The following is a 17,590-nucleotide window of genomic DNA, read 5'->3' as shown; positions in this document are numbered from 1 at the left end:
CAAGCAGCTAGGGCCTTACCAAGTAGAGGCGCAGATCAACCCAGTGGCCTTCCGGTTGACACTCCCGGAGGGTTCCAGAATGCACCCGGTCTTTCATAGATCAGTGCTCACGCCCTACAGAGAGCCCCACAGGTTTCAAGCACCGGGGAAGGCGCCAGACCCGCTCAGAGAAGCGCCCAAAAAAGGGGGGTCGCCGAAAGGGGAGCCACTTAATGAAGCCACTGAGATTTTAGACTCAAGGTGGGGGGAGGACGGGATTGAATATCTTCTCGCCACAGAGGACACCCCGGCCAGCGCCAACAGGTGGGTGCCGGATTACGCAGTGGAAGAGCAGTTGCTCAAGGAAGAATTCCACACACTTTTCCCGCACAAGCCTATGCCGGTGGGCTTTTTCGAGGATTGTTTGTTCACACCCACACTCTCGGCCAGCACTTTCCGGGGTTTCTCGTCAGCTGAGGACTCGGCTCCGGGAGGCAGCTCCCCGGAGGGATCGCTTTCAGGTTTTGGCACGGGGGGATCTTATTGGTGGGAGGACCAACCCGAAGTGGGCTGGCGCAGAGACATGCCGAAGGGACCCTGGGAGGTGGACCCCCATCAAGCAACAGGGGGAGGAGGGCTCTTGGGTGATTTGGGGTCGAGCTCAGATTTTGAGCACACCGCGCAGGAGATGGAAGCGGAGGAGGTCGTCGTCGACGAGCCCATGGGGGACTTCCCGGACTTATCTCGATGGTTGCAAGCCTCAGGGGACGAGCTGTATCCTGGACTCACCCCTACAACAATGGAGCACCCGGAACCCGCACCAGAAGAGGGGGAGGGGGGAAGGGGGGCTTCGAGGGGGGGATGGATGTCAGGGGTTCAGAAGGAGAGACACAGGAGGGGGAGCAAATGGAGAGTGAGGAGGAGGAGTACGAGGGGGGCGCAGGCAGTGACAGTGGCCAGAGTTATTCCACAAGCCTCTCTAGCAAATCGGAGGACTCACAGAAGGGAGCGCCGGTGGCCAGAGCAAGGGAGATTCCAAGGGAGAAACCTCAAGAGGGAGGGGCCAGCGGGGAGTCCCTGAGCAGCAGCTGGAGATCAGGACCAGCGTCTCCACCAGAGCGCAGTGGGGAGGGGGAGTCCCAGGAGTCGGGACCAGTGTCCTCACCACCAGAGGGAGGAGAGGAGTCAGGTTTGGCAACACCCACATCAGGAAGCGGGGAAACGGTCAGAAGGAAAGTCACCGGCTGGGCGCACGCGCCAAGTTCAAATGTACAGGAGCGCGGCACAGCGGGGAGCCCGGGAAGGGAGCCAGGTCCTAAGGCCCGCCGGAGGGAGGGGCAAGACTCAGGAGGCTCAGCGTCAGAGGAGTCCAGGAAGGAGGGAACCCCAGAGGGCAGAAGGACCCAGCGAAGGAAAGAACAGCGTAGGAGGTGGAGCCGGGCTAGAATCTTAAACTGGTGTGGGTGGAGCAGTGAGTCAGAGGGGACTTAGCCGGTCTAGCGTTAAGACGTGGGCCTGCGCGCCCAGAGCTTGGAAATGGAAACTAAACTTCAATAAAGACTTTTGTATATAATATCCACTGGGCGTTGGTCCTCTGTGAGCTGGGACCTAGCGGCAGTCCTGACAATATCAAATCACTCCAGTGTTGGATTTATGCCATTCCAAGGTTGTTGAAGGAAATGGCTACCAAGGGGGGAAGGAGCTGAGTGATAATCCAGGGGTCAGCAACCTTTTTCAGCCATGGGCCGGTCCACTGTTCCTCAGACCATGTGGTGGGCTGGACTATATTTTGAAAAAATAATAATAATGAATGAATTCCTACGGCCCACAAATAACCCGGAGATGCATTTTAAATAAAAGCACACATTTTACTCATGTAAAAATACGCTGGTTCCTGGACCGTCCGCAGGCCAGATTGGGAAGGCGATTGGGCCGGATCCGGACCCTGGGCCTTAGTTTGCCTGCACCTGGTGATAATCTCTGGCATCCTGATATCTGAGTGCCAGACAGGTAGCCATTCCGGAAACAATACCCAGATGAAGACAAAAGGGTGTGATGAACTTGGCTGCATACTTGATGGGTGGGAGGTGGCAGTCAAAGGGAGGGGGGCAGGCCCTGATGCTCAGGTTTCTGTAACCAGACCCTCCCAGCGTGTGATGTCCTTACGATGTGTGTGATGTAGTTTTAGGGGTGTTACTAGTAACTTTTGGAAACAGTTAAATGTTTGGGTCCTTGAATGAATGAATGAATGAATTTTATTATTACGGTCACAGACCAGCTCCGGCTCACTTACAATATCAGGAAAATCATAAAACACAACTGGAATACATTGAACTGCAATTGAGTATACCAGAGACAATACAGTTAAAAATATATATTAAATCTTGATCACTAAAATATAACCTAAAATTGTCATAGAATCATAGAATTATAGAGTTGGAAGAGACCACAAGGGCCATCGAATCCAACCCCCTGCCAAGCAGGAAACACCATCAGAGCACTCCTGACATATGGTTGTCAAGCCTCTGCTTAAAGACCTCCAAAGAAGGAGACTCCACCACACTCCTTGGCAACAAATTCCACTGTCAAACAGCTCTTACTGTCAGGAAGTTCTTCCTAATGTTTAGGTGGAATCTTCTTTCTTGTAGTTTGGATCCATTGCTCCGTGTCCGCTTCTCTGGAGCAGCAGAAAACAACCTTTCTCCCTCCTCTATGTGACATCCTTTTATATATTTGAACATGGCTATCATATCACCCCTTAACCTCCTCTTCTCCAGGCTAAACATGCCCAGCTCCCTTAGCCGTTCCTCATAAGACATCGTTTCCAGGCCTTTGACCATTTTGGTTGCCCTCCTCTGGACACGTTCCAGTTTGTCAGTGTCCTTCTTGAACTGTGGTGCCCAGAACTGGACACAGTACTCCAGGTGAGGTCTGACCAGAGCAGAACACAGTGGCACTATTACTTCCCTTGATCTAGATGCTATACTCCTATTGATGCAGCCCAGAGTTGCATTGGCTTTTTTAGCTGCCGCGTCACACTGTTGGCTCATGTCAAGTTTGTGGTCAACCAAGACTCCTAGATCCTTTTCACATGTACTGCTCTCAAGCCAGGTGTCACCCATCTTGTATTTGTGCCTCTCATTTTTTTTGCCCAAGTGCAATACTTTACATTTCTCCCTGTTAAAATTCATCTTGTTTGTTTTGGCCCAGTTCTCTAATCTGTCAAGGTCGTTTTGAAGTGTGATCCTGTCCTCTGGGGTGTTAGCCACCCCTCCCAGTTTGGTGTCATCTGCAAATTTGATCAGGATGCCCTTGAGTCCATCATCCAAGTCGTTGATAAAGATGTTGAAAAAATGTTGATAAAGATAAAGATGTTGATAAAGATGTTGATAAAGATGCATAAGGGCTTTTCTTCTCCCTGTGTCCCCCCCCCCCCCATGTGGGAATGTTCTCGTCTGTCTACATCCTCTGTTCACAAATGTGACTTTTCCCTCAATTTGAAGGGGGTTTATTTTCTTGACCCAAAGCCCCCTCCCCCAAAAGGAAGGCAGCATCTGGATCCCAATGAAGAACAGCTGCAGTCCTCCTGTAGCCTGGAAAGAAGGAGGGCTGAGGGGACCCTCTGGGTGTGGGGGGCGGACTGAGAGGGGGGCGGAGGGAGACCCCCAAGAAGGAGGGCTGAGGGGACCCCCTGGGTGTGGGGGGCGGACTGAGAGGGGGGGAGGGAAGGGTGACCCCCAAGAAGGAGGGCTGAGGGGACCCCCTGGGTGTGGGGGGCGGACTGAGGGGGGGAAAGGGCCCCCCAAGTCTGACTCCGCCAGAGCCTGGAAGAAGCCCAGCTGGGCCTGCCAGCCTCCAAGTCCCAGGGAAGGAGGCGTCTCCCCGATTCAGTGGGGCTGCCCCAGGGAAGATGGGGAGCTGGAGGAAAGACTTGGAAGGGTCTCCCTTGGGGGGATCTGGGACTCCTCTTCCTCCCTGGCGCCTGCTCTCGAGGAGACTCCTGGGGAAGCCCCGTCTCCCTGGCGCGGAGTCTGGCTCCGAGGGGGCTCCGGGGGGCAGAGGGGGGAGGTAGAGGGAGGGCTGGCTTGGCAAGGGTTAAGAGGAGCAGAGCGGGATTCCTAGAGAGGAGAGGAAGTGAAGGCGGAGTGGAGATCCCCCCTCCCCCTCCCTCCCTGCTTTCTTCTCCCTCCTGGACTCGGGTGAGTCTCCTCTCTCCTCCCCCTGAGGGTGCCATGGGGAGAAGGGGGTCCCAGGGGGGCAGGGAGGGGGCATGGGGGTCCCTGTTCAGATCATGCCTGGTGGGGGGAGACCCCCAAGTCAGGGAGCAGGGGGTCCTCCCTTGTCTTCTCTGCCAAGCCAGGGAGGGGCCAGTATGCAGGAAATATGCAGCTCTGGTTACAGATAGGTAGCCGTGTTGGTCTGCCATAGTCAAAACAAAAAATTCCTTCCAGTAGCACCTTAAAGACCAACTAAGTTAGTTCTAGGTATGTGGTTTCGTGTGCATGCACACTTCTTCAGAAGCAGCTCTGTTCTTCCTTGGGATCCAGGCGCTGATTCCTTTTTTGGGGGGGGGGCTTGGGGTCAAGGAAATAAACCCCCTTCAGGTTTGGAGATAAATCACATTTGTGCACAGAGGCTGCAGCCAGACGGGAACATTCCCACGTGGGGGGAGCACAGGGAGAAGAAAAGCCCGTCTGCATCTGCAGCAGCACAACTGGACCACTTCCTCTGTCCCAGATGCAACAACACATGTCTCTCCCCTGTCGCTGTCCACACCCATGGCTGGCGCTGTTACCCTCCAACAACTGGATCTCACTCCCAAAGACACATTCTTCCATGGTCCCCTAAGACAGATGGATGCCAACCAACCAACATTCCCTCCCCTCCCCCTCCTGGTGCCCCTTGAAGTTGGCTTGAGGGCAGGGGGAGGGGCCACCCCACCAGATGAAGGAAGAGGAGGTCCTTCCATCTGGAAAATGGGAATGCTTGCAAAGATTTACTTGAAGATGAGTGCTGCGTAGATAATAAAATTATTGTTTTATGGAATTGCCCCACTTACACATCATTAAAATACACAACAAAATGGTTTCAGAAAAGAACAGAGCAATGTGTAGAAAAATATCGTCTTTCTTCTCCCTTTTTCTCTTAGGGTCCAGTGGGCTTTGAAGACGTAGCTGTTCCTTTCACAGAGGAGGACTGGGCTTTGCTGGATCCTGACCAGAGAGCTCTGCAGAAGGAAGTCAAGGAGGAGAATCCTGGGATCGAGGCCTCTCTGGTAAGGCTCCCTGCTGGATCATAAGATCAGTTTTGAAATTCCATACAGATCTCTGAAGGACAAACCTCCTCTATTTTGAGGGAGCCCAATAGCGCCACCTGCAGCTTCTGAGATGTTAACACACCCACAACTCTCCATAGGAGATGTATCTCCTGTTCTGTCTGGGAATATTCTTCCACCAGTCCTGCCTTTTCAAACCAGGATGAGGCTGGTCTCAGCTGCCCAGGCCTTCTTCCATGTAGGCTTCAGCGATCTCAGGGACGTGGAGGTACATCCTGTCAAATTTTCTTTTTCCCTTTCTGCATCTGTCTGTTTTTGGTTGAGCAAAGAAATGACTGAGCTTGGAGATGGAGTGGATTCCACGACTGAGCCAAATTAAATCCATCCCTGGAACAAGCCAGGCTTTTTGAATCTCCGGTTCCCATAAATAAGTTAGATAATATCAGCCAAAAAGGCAGTAATTCATTTCCCTTCTTCCTCTTTCACAAGCATTCATTTGCATTGTTTATTCATTTCAGCCTCGATTTCTTCCTCAGGGCATTATTATTATTATTATTAATGATAATAATACTGCCATATAACAGTAGATTGTAGGTTGTAGGTGGTGAATTGGAAAGGAAGAAGGAAGGAGACAACAAGAAAAATCCACATAATGGAGAAACCATATAAATATTCAGAGTGTGGAGAGAACTTTAGTCAGAGCTCCCAGTCCACTTCCCATCAAGGAAAGCTTTTCGTTCAGAAGGAGAGCCTCACTTCACATGAAAGAACTAACGGGGGAAGAAATTAGTGCTTGAAATGTGGGGAAAGCTTCCTTCGCAGCTCCACCCACAATTCCCATGAGATACTTCATACAGGGGAGTGTTTGGAAAAAGCTTCATGCAGGTCAGAAACCAGATCAGTGCTTGGAATGTAGAAAGAGCTTCATTCAGGTGGTGAATCTAATTTTCCATGAAATATTTCCTGCAAGGGACTGTTTAGAATGTGGAAAAAGCTTCACCTAGGAAACAAGTCTCAATTTCCATTAAATAAAACACAGCAAGGATAATCAGAGAATTTTAGAAAATGGTATAAGGCATATGGTATAACTGGTATTAGGAAACTTCATGAAGAATTAAGGGGAAAGATAGCGTTGACCCGGAGTAGTTACAAAATTTATGGTCTCTCCCCGAGTGCCACAGACCCTCCTCCAAAGAGAGCTTTTTTTTGTCGGAATAATTTCATTTCCCCCATTTTTTGGCAGTTAATGTTCTCGCTGCCACTGTGGCGTAAAGAAATATTTCCTTTTTTTGTTTTGGTATACCTACATCCAATATTCCAAATAAAAAGGCTTCTGTTTTGGGGGGTAAAATTTTGTTCAAATGTTTTCTTTAGTTCTTCATACACTGTATCCCAGAAGCCCTTGATTTTATCACATGGCCACCACATATGCAGAAGTGTCCCCTCTACTTGGTTACACCTCCAACATAATTTTGATTTTCTTTTATACATTTTACATATCTTGGTTGGTGTTAAATACCATCTATAAAAGATTTTATCAAATTTTCTTTTATTGCCTCACAAACCATAAAATTTCTACTCTCCTTCCATAATTTTTCCCATGATGTTAATTGAATAGGTTTCCCTAAATCCATAGCCAATTTGATCATTACCGACTTTACCTGTTCATCCATATCCTCCCACTCCAATAAGATTCCATACATTTTAGAAATTACTTTTGTTTTGTTTTGTTTTGTAGTAATTCTTTATCCAATACTGAAATTGCAAAACCCTTTTTCTTGTCAGCTATGAAGCCCTCATTTATTTGGTGATACTGGATCCACCCTGTTAGGTGTTTTATTTCCTCCCGCAGTTTGGCCAAATTCATGCTGGTAGCTTCAAGAACACTATCCAGCCATCTCGTCCTCTGTCGTCTCCTCCTTGCGCCCTCCATCTTTCCCAACCTCAGGGTCTTTTCCAGGGAGTCGAGTTTTCTCATGAGGTGGACAAAGTCTTGGAGCCTCAGCTTCAGGATCTGTCCTTCCAGTGAGCACTCAGGGCTGATTTCCTTCAGAATGGAGAGGTTGGATCTTCTTGCAGTCCATGGGACTCTCAAGAGTCTCCTCCAGACCAGAATTCAAAAGCATAAATTCTTTGGCGATCAGCTTACTTTACTTTTTAAGATGCTGTCTAGGTTTGCCATCGCCTTTCTCCCAAGGAGCAGGCGTCTTTTAATTTCGTGACTGCTGTCACCATCTGCAGTGATCGTGGAGCCCAAGAAAGTAAAATCTCTCACTGCCTCCATTTCTTCCCCTTCTAGTTCCCAGGAGGTGATGGGCCCAGTGGCCATGATCTTCGTTTTTTTGATGCTGAGCTTCAGACCATATTTTGTGCTCTCCTCTTTCACCCTCAATAAAAGGTTCTTTAATTCTTCCTCACTTTCCACCATCAAGGTTGTGTCATCTGCATATCTGAGGTTGTTGATATTTCTTACGGCAATCTTAATTCCGGCTTGGGATTCATCCAGCCCAGCCTTTTGCATGATGAATTCTGCATATAAGGTAAATAAGCAGGGAGACAATATACAGCCTTGCCGTACTCCTTTCCCAATTTTGAACCAGTCAGTTGTTCCATATCCAGTTCTAACTGTAGCTTCTTGTCCCACATAGAGATTTCTCAGCAGACAGATGAGGTGATCAGGCACTCCCATTTCTTTAAGAACTTGCCATAGTTTGCCGTGGTCGACACAGTCAAAGGCTTTTGCATAGTCAATGAAGCAGAAGTAAATGTCTTTCTGGAACTCTCTAGCTTTCTCCATAATCCAGCGCATGTTTGCAATTTGGTCTCTGGTTCCTCTGCCTCTTCTAAATCCAGCTTGCACTTCTGGGAGTTCTCGGTCCACATACTGCTTGAGCCTTCCTTGTAGAATTTTAAGCATGACCTTGCTAGCGTGTGAAATGAGTGCAATTGTGCGGTAGGTGGAGCATTCTTTGGCACTGCCCTTCTTTGGGATTGGGATGTAGACTGATCTTCTCCAATCCTCTAGCCACTGCTGAGTTTTCCAAACTTGCTGGCATATTGAGTGTAGCACCTTAACAGCATCATCTTTTAAAATTTTAAATAGTTCAGCTGGAATACCATCACTTCCACTGGCCTTGTTATTAGCAGTGCTTTCTAAGGCCCTTTTGACTTCACTCTCCAGGATGTCTGCCTCAAGGTCAGCAACCACACTACCTGGGGTGAATCTACTTGTCCTTGTCCTCCGCTCTTCCTCAGTAGCATGTTGAACGCCTTCCGACCTGAGGGGCTCATCTTCCAGCGTCATAACTTTTATATGCCTGTTGTCTTTGTCCATGGAGTTTTCTTGGCAGGGATACTGGAGTGGCTGGCCGGTTCCTGCTCCAGGTGGATCACGTTTAGTCAAAACTCTCCACTATATCCTGTCGTGTCTTGGGTGGCCCTGCACAGCTTAGCTCATAGCTTCTCTGAGTTATTCAAGCCCCTTCGTCACAACAAGGCAGTGAAAGTGGCCCAATTCAATTCCATATTTTTCTTTCCCCCAGTTATTGCTTCCTGAGGTGAAATCCACCAGGGGGTTTTAGGTTCTAAGACCACTTTATGTTTTCTCTATATATCAATTTTCTTATTATATGATTCAAAATTGATTTCTTTCCATGTTTTAATATAATTGTCTTTAAATAGATTGGTGTTTTCATTTGTCAGCCAGATTCCCAAATACTTAGTTTTATTTACTGTTTCCAATCCTGATATTTTCTTTAGTTCTTCTTTTTCCTGTGTTGACATATTTTTTGCTAGCATACTAGTCTTATTTTTATTCAACTTAAATCCTGCCACTTCCAAATTTAAGGATTTTCCCTATTAATTTTGGTATGCTTTCCTCCAGATTTTCAGTAGTTTGAATTAAATTGTCTGCAAAGGCCTTCATCTTGTGCGACTTCTTCCCCATTGTTAGACCTTTTATGCCTTGGTCACTCCTTGTTGTCATTGCTAAGAATTCTAGTACCGTAATAAAAAGTGGAGGCGAAAGGGGGCAGCCTTGCCTGGTCCCCTTAACTTACTTTAAATTCTTCTCTTATTTCACTATTTAGTATCAATTTGGCTCTCTGATTTCAATATATTGCCTCAACACCCCTAATAATATTTTCTCCAAGTCCTGCTTTTTCTGTATTTTTTTCCATGAATGTAATCGTTCTAGGGGTTGCTTGTGCGTAAGCCGGTGCTTATCTCCCCGGTTGGGTGCAAACACCTGGCTGGGTTGCCTAAGTGAGCCTTTTCTGTCCGGACAGCCACTTACCCGTGGCTGACTCAATCGCTGGCAGAATCCGTCAGTGGGCGTTTCTTAAACTTCTTCCAGCAAAGAAGCTCTTTGGCGCCTAGTCTCCTCCTACTCTCTCTGCACGGAAGCCTTCTGCGCAAGGAGGGCGTGGGCAGCAGAAGACCCTTACTCTCCCCACTGGTCCCAGGCAAGGAGTCATCGGACCGCCTCGCCGCTTCCCCCATCTGCCCCCCTTCTCCACTGGTGCTACGCTGATTCTCTTCCCCAGAAGATGGGCTGCTTCTCCCGATCCCTGGACGCTCTCTGGAATCCCTCTGGCTTTTGCTCTCTCCCTCCAGCACTGATGGCAGTTCCCTGACAATGAAGCTCCAAGAGATTTTGTCGAATACCTTCTCCATGTCTATCAGCATCAAAATGGCTTTTTTATCTGATCTTGCTTCTAAATATTCTAAAATATCAATTATGTTTCTCATTTTATTGTGCATGTGTCTGCCTGGTAAGAAGCCAGCCTGATCTCTGTGTATTATTTCATTCAATACTTTTTTTTAACCTGTTGGCTAGGATGTTAGCAAATATTTTATAACCATTATTGAACAATGATATAGGTGTATAATTTTTGATTAGTGTTGGATCTGCTCCTTGTTTGGGTATCAGTGTGATAAATGCTTCTTCCCATGATTTTGGTATTCTTTTAAAATTCCGTTCAGTACTGTTTCATTGGTTCTGATAATATATCTTCTAACTTCTTATAAAATGCCGCCGATAATCCATCCGTACCTGGGGACTTTCCTATCTTTGCTTTTAAGATTTCTGCACCTCCATTATCGCTGTTGGTAAATTTAGTTGTTCTATTTTCCAATCTGCTATTGTCAGGAGTCTATTTTGTGCTATGTATCTTTCCATTTCTTCTTGGTCTTCTTCTTCTTTTGCATGGTAAAACTTCCTATAGTAATTTTTTTAAAAAAAATAATTTTTATTAATTTTCAATACAATCATACAATATTATCCAAATTTTAGCAAATTTTAACAAAATTCAAATTTTTGGTCTTCCTTCGGCTTTTCTGATAATCATCCATTTTTAACGTTCAGTACACATTCCTTTCATTGTATTGTCATTTATCTTCCCTACTTTTTTCTATTTCCTTTAAACAATACCTCTTAGAGTTTTACAGTGCTTCTTGAAACCCCACTAGCGTTGTTTGCACCTCACATATATTTTTCAGATATTCTACAAATTTCCCCCCATCTTCGATGAACTTTTGGTTTCTGTAATGGGATAAGGGGTTGCTTGTGCGTAAGCGCAGAGCAGCTCCAAGCTGAGTAGTTGGCTTAAAACTTTCCCCAACCGGACAGCCCTTACTTCGTGGCTGTCTTAATCACTGGCAGAATCCATCAGTGGGCATTTCCTGAATTTCTTCCAACATAAGAGCTCCTTGACAGTGAGTCTCCACCTAGATTCCCTGCGCGACAGCTTTCTGCGCAGAGTGGGCATCCCAATGGGAGGTCCTGAGCTCTCTCTGCTGGTCTTGCTGGAAGCGTCCCTGAGCCTTCCCTCCGATGCCCCCTCCTCCTCCTCTCCTTCCTCAGCGGAAGTTCTCCCTCTCTCCCTGCTGGTTCCCTCTCCTGCATCTGGAAGCCTTGCCACCACCCTGTGCTCCGATGGCAGTTCCCTGACAGTTTCGGATATATCTTATTTTCCCCGGTCAGTTTATCAAGTTCCGAATATTCCGTTAGTTTCATTCTCCATTCTTGGATTGTCGGTACTTCCTCTTGTTTCCATTTTTGGGCCATTAAAATTCTTGCTGCTGTAATTGCGTACTGGAAAAGTTTTAAGTCTTTTCTTCTTATTTCTTTTCCTGTAATCCCTAAAAGAAAAACTTCTGGTTTCTTAACAAATGTATATCTTAACATCTTTTTCAGTTCGTTATATATTTCCTCCCAGAAGCTCTTTACTTTTTTACATTCCCACCACATGTGGTAGAATGTACCCTCCTTTTCTTTACATTTCCAGCACTTATTACATGTTTTATACATTTTTGCCAATTTTACTGATGTGATATACCATCTATAAAACATTTTCATTACATTCTCCTTCAACCCCACACATGCAGTAAATTTTCTTTCTTTCCAAAGTTTCTTTCCAAAGATACTTTTATGCCTCCTTGCCACATGTGTTTCTTGTAAACAAATAATGTCCAAATTTTTCTTCTTTAGAAATTGTTCAATTTTATTTCGTTTTCTTTTATCATTCATCCCATTTGTATTCCAGTTCCATAACTTCAGAGCCATCTTAAAGTCAAATTTAAAAAAGTTTAATTTAGATTTAATTATAATCTATCTTCTTTTCCTCTCCTCCTCCTCCCTCCCCTCCTCCCCCCTCCTCCTCCTCCTTCTTCTTCTTCTTCTTCCTCTTCTTCAGATCCCTTACCTTGCTCATCTGACTCATCCTTAGATCCTGCTCCTCCTCCTGCTCCCCATGCCTCCTCATCTTCCACTTGCAACTCTTTATATCTTCTCGTAAACTTCCCAATTTCTTCCGGGCTGGTCAGCCTACGTTTATTAGATTTATAGAAAAAGGAGATTCCTTCTGGGTACTCCCATCTGAAGTCAATCTTATTTCTCTTCAGAATCTGAACCAGTGGTTTATAAGGATCTCTTCGTTTCAGCAACCTTATTGGTATGTCTTTGAAGATGATTATGTAATTTCCGTCGATATATAGTCTTTTCTCTCTATTCCTTTGCAAAATCAGGTTTCTCATCTCTCTGTCTTTAAACATAATTAAACAATCGCCAGGGAATTTCTTTGCCTTCGTTGTTCATACTCTCATCCTAAACGCACTTTGTACATTTTCCCCTACATCTTCTACTGGCAACTCCAACCACTGTGCAATTTCTGTTATCAATCTGTCCTTGATATTTTTGTTCTGTGTTTCTGGTACTGATCTCAGCCTCAGATTAACTTCCCTCTGTCTCAATTCATTCTTTGCAATTGTATCCTTGATCTCTTCCTGGAATTTATGTATTTCCATCATCCCCACCTTCATTTTTTCTTCCTCTCGTTTCACTTCCCTCATCTCCAATTTTGTCTTTTTCAATCCCTCTTCGACTGATTGTGTTTTTTTAGACACCTCTTTAATTTGTCCTCTCAATTCATTAACTGTTTCATCTATTTTTTTGTCCATTTTCCCAATTTTGTTATCAACTTGTTCCATTTTATTGTCCACTTGTTCCAACTTTGATTCCAAATTCTTTTGACTTTGTTTAATTTCTGCAAACATTTTCAATATTTCTGCTTTGAAATCCGATTCTTGCTTAGATGCTCTCCTATCTGATGGTGTCCCCCCTTCTGCCCCCTTTTTTCCATGTTATCCATTTCTAAAACCTTTAACACTCCCTCCCAACACTCTTAAACCTTATACACTCCCTTCCAATCAAATCACAGATATACCAAATTTACAATTCACTCCAATTCCAAAACCAACAAAAAAGAAAATCCAAAATTATATGAACATAGTGGTAAATGTTCACTCCAATAATTTTTGTGGTATAATAATACTTAGTCTTTCAGTGTTTTGAAGGGGGGTATGAGGGTTAGGGGATATGCCCCCACAAACCAAGACCCAATTGGGCTAATCCTTATTTGAATTATTCCTCTTTGCCTTTAGCTTGTACTCCAAATTTGTTAAATATTAGACAAAACCAATAAAAATTAATCCAAGAGAGACATCCAACCAAAAATTAAATCCAAGTGTTGTTGCATATCCAAAAATAAAAATTGGTATCAAATTAAAATTCCCAACCAAAAAAAGGGTAAAAAGAAAATTATTATGAAATTATCCAGTATCAGCCGTTATAGTCCTGAGGTATCCCAGAGGGAAGATCCACAAAGAGGGTAGCAAACAAAAGCAGGAAGGGAGTCAAGGTCACTTTATAAAAATTTTCCACTGAGTTGAGTTGAATCAGAGTCTGAGAAAAACAAGTTGTAATAACTCAGTCTCTCCACTAGGGTTTTACCAAATTTAAAAGAGTACTGGGATAAAGAGAAAAAAGAGAAGGAGTTCAATCCAAAAGAAAAAAACCCGTAAACGTAAATTCTTTTTTGTTTCAATGTCCAATTTTAAGTCCAGGTCTCAAAAAGTGAAGATTTTAAGAAATACGGAAAACAGGGGATGTGCCAAATCGTGCGTTCAGTCCTTAACAGTGAAAGTGGTGCAGCCAAAACTTCCTATAGTAATTTAATTTTTCTTTGCATATTTTAGGATACTTTAGGATCTTCAATTATTTTTCATTTCTCTATTACTCTCTCTTCTTATTTTTTCTTTAATTGTCATGCAAGTAGACTACCTGATTTATTGGAACCACTGGAGAGGTATAGAAATGGGGCTTCTGTTGGGAAGGGGCTGCCCCATTTGTGCTTCTCTAGGGGCAGGAGAATATCTAGGGCAGGAGAATCCCTGCAGGGCCTCTGAGGCTCCCTTTGCTTCTTCCTCTCTCCCAGGACCCTGCAGCTTCTTTTGGCTCCTTGATTCTTCAGGAAGGATAAAAGGGACAGATTCTGCAAACCTAGTGAGAATGGAAGGGGGAAGATGGACAGATGACCTGGTCAGGTTGTCTCCTGCATCCCTCCCCACAACCTCTGAGCGTTCCCTCCCAGGGACCTCCGAGAGATCTGGTGAGTCCCAGGGGAGGGGAGAATGGGACCTGGATGGATGGAGCCAGAGAGGAATTGGGGCTTGCTCAGCTAGGGGGTGGAGGGAGGCAGGCAGGCGGATGGAGATGGAGAAGGGGAGCACCATTTCGGACTCCCCCACCTGCCTGCCTGCTCCTTTTGTCATCTGCAGGCAATTTGAGCTAGGAATAGGTCACAGCTCCTCAGTCACCGTGATGTATTGGCAGCTCAAAAGGTCTAAAATCAGTTCTGTGATCTGAATTCCTTACTATAATAATAATAATAATTTATTATTTGTACCCCGCCCATCTGGTTGGGTTTCCCCAGCCACTCTGGACGGCTTCCAACAAAGATGAAAGATACACTAAAATGTCACATATTAAAAACATCCCTGAACAGGGCTTCCTTCAGATGTCTTCTGAATGTCAGGTAGATGTTTATCGCTTTGACATCTGATGGGAGGGCGTTCCACAGGGCGGGCGCCACTACCGAGAAGGCCCTCTGCCTGGTTCCCTGTAACTTGGCCTCTCGCAGTGAGGGAACCCGCATAAGGCCCTCGGAGCTGGACCTCAGTGTCCGGGCAGAACGATGGGGGTGGAGACACTCCTTCAGGTATACTGGACCGAGGCCGTTTAGGGCTTTAAAGGTCAGCACCAACACTTTGAATTGTGCTCGGAAACGTACTGGGAGCCAATGTAGGTCTTTCAAGACCGGTGTTATATGGTCTCGGCGGCCGCTCCCAGTCACCAGTCTAGCTGCCGCATTCTGGATTAGTTGTAGTTTCCGGGTCACCTTCAAAGGTAGCCCCACATAGAGCGCATTGCAGTAGTCCAAGCGGGAGATAACCAGAGCATGTACAACTCTGGCGAGACAGTCTGCAGGCAGATAGGGTCTCAACCTACGTACCAGATGGAGCTGGTACACAGCTGCCCTGGATACAGATTTGACCTGTGCCTCCATGGACAGCTGTGAGTCCAAAATGACTCCCAGGCTGCGTACCTGGTCCTTCAGGGGCACAGTTACCCCATTCAGGACCAGGGAATCCTCCACACCTGCCCGCCTCCTGTCCCCCAAAAACAGTACTTCTGTCTTGTCAGGATTCAACCTCAATCTGTTAGCCGCCATCCATCCTCCAACCGCCTCCAGACACTCACACAGGACCTTCACCGCCTTCACTGGTTCTGATTTAAAAGAGAGGTAGAGCTGGGTGTCATCTGCATACTGATGAACACCCAGCCCAAACCTCCTGATGATCTCTCCCAGTGGCTGCATGTAAATGTTGAAAAGCATGGGGGAGAGGACAGAACCCTGAGGCACCCCACAAGTGAGAGCCCAAGGGTCTGAACACTCATCCCCCACCACCACTTTCTGAACACGGCCCAGGAGGAAGGAGCGGAACCACTGTATAACAGTGCCCCCAGCTCCCAGCCCCTCAAGACGGTCCAGAAGGATGTTACGGTCGATGGTATCAAACGCCGCTGAGAGATCCAGCAGAACTAGGAAACAGCTCTCACCTTTGTCCCTAGCCCGCCGGAGATCATCAACCAGTGCGACCAAGGCAGTTTCAGTCCCATGATGAGGCCTGAATCCCGACTGGAAGGGATCCAAATGGTCCGCTTCTTCCAGGCGTGCCTGGAGTTGTTCAGCAACCACTCGCTCAATCACCTTGCCCAACAATGGAAGATTTGAGACTGGGCGATAGTTGGCCATCATGGCTGCATCTAAAGATGGTTTTTTAAGAAGCGGTTTAATAACCGCCTCTTTCAGCGGGTCTGGGAAGGCTCCCTCACGGAGGGAAGCATTCACCACCCCACGAAGCCCATTGCCCAGCCATTCCCAACTAACTTTTATAAGCCAGGATGGGCAAGGATCCAGGAGACAGGTGGTTGGCTTCACTCGTCCAAGCAGCCTGTCCACATCCTCGGAGGTAAGAGATTGGAATTGATCCCACACAACTTGACTAGACAGGACTCTAGCACTCTCCCGCCCCGGCCCTGCTCCCACGGTGGAGTCTACTTCTTCCCGAATCTGAGCGATTTTATCTGCAAAAAACTTTGCAAAATCATTGCAGGAGATCATGTGGCCCTTACTGGGCCCAGATGTCGCAGGTGGTTCCGCTAAATTGTGAACCACCTGAAAAAGTCTCCTGCTGCTGTTTTCTGCAGATGCAATAGAGGCGGTGAAGAAAGTCTTCTTCGCCGTCGCTATCGCCACTTGGTAGGCTCGAAGTTGAGCTCTAACTTGTGTCCGGTCAGATTCGGAATGAGTTATCCGCCACTGGCGCTCTAGCCGTCTCAACGATTGTTTCATTGCCCTCAGATCCGTGGAAAACCACGGGGTTCTCCGGGCTCCATGCAATCGGAGAGGGCGCTTCGGAGCCAAACAGTCAATAGCCCTGGTTAACTCCACATTCCAGCGGGCCACCAGGGAATCGGCTGAAAGGCCATCAACATGGGATAAAGCATCCCCTACCATTGTCCCCTACCAATGTCCAACACTGATCCGTCGCGCAGCACTAGAACCCACGACTCTTTTTTAAAAAAATTGGTTTTCACATATTGTATTACAATACAAACGTACCAAAGCCAACACCATTTCCTCCCCATTCCCCCATACATTTACATTTCTATTTCCTCAATCCATCATATTATTCTTTTCTCCATCCTCAAACTTCCCTCCGCCCCATCACGCAGCACTAGAAGCCACAAGTCTTGAAAGGAACCTGATCCTGCTTTGCAGATTGAATGCAGATGAGGCCTCCATGTATTATTCTTTTCTTTTTGGAATAACTTTTTTTTGCTTTTATAAACAAGGAACATAGAAATAATAAAACATGTAGACCAAGTCTTCTCATGTCATTTCTATGTAAAATAGCAGAATAAATTTGCCAGAATATCTATAACATATAGTTCATCATTAGGGGTCAGTGTATGAGTTCTGGGTTCATGAATTGCTTTCAGCTGAAACAAAAAAAGGGGAAACAGGAGAGAACAAAGAACATTCAACATCGCAGAGCCAAATGCCTAGACTGGAGCTATTGTGGCCGTTGTGCTTAGATAAAGTGAGTAATAGTCATTTTTCCTCTTCTGTTACCAATGAAACAATACAGAGTTGGTTTCATCATGAAAATGGGAGGCAGGGGGTTCAAAGTGAAGAAAGAGATTTACGTATAAATTTAAATTTAGACCAACCAGATTGAGATAACTTCTGATGGGGAGTGTTCAGGTGAAGATGTTGCTGTTTGTTTCACAGACGAGGCGTGGACGTTGCTGGATCCTGACCAGAGAGCTCAGCATTAATAATAATAATAATAATAATAATAATAATAATAATAATAATAATACAGTGGTGCCTCGCAAGACGAAAAGAATCCGTTCCGTGAGTCTCTTCG

General features: G+C 46.0%; 1 protein-coding gene across 4 annotated transcripts in view; it reads left to right on the top strand.

Moving 5' to 3' along the window:
* Window positions 1-17,590, top strand: part of LOC310837217 (uncharacterized protein) — a 277,947-nt gene that overhangs the window by 136,287 nt on the left and 124,070 nt on the right. For 2 of the 4 annotated variants that reach the window (XM_083723341.1, XM_083723340.1), the window contains exons 2-3: window positions 5,136-5,254; window positions 14,029-14,202. In XM_083723341.1, coding sequence (XP_083579467.1) covers window positions 14,103-14,202 — 100 coding nt within the window. In that variant the 5' untranslated portion in view covers window positions 5,136-5,254; window positions 14,029-14,102. Of the gene's footprint in view, window positions 1-4,163; window positions 4,179-5,041; window positions 5,255-14,028; window positions 14,203-17,590 lie in introns of those variants that run through there. The other 2 variants (XM_083723339.1, XM_083723338.1) reach the window with 2 other exon arrangements.

This window comes from Podarcis gaigeae (genome assembly GCF_964106915.1).
Source record: "Podarcis gaigeae genome assembly, chromosome: 2".
Taxonomy (NCBI): domain Eukaryota; kingdom Metazoa; phylum Chordata; class Lepidosauria; order Squamata; family Lacertidae; genus Podarcis; species Podarcis gaigeae.
This window is presented reverse-complemented; position numbering and strand designations above follow the sequence as displayed.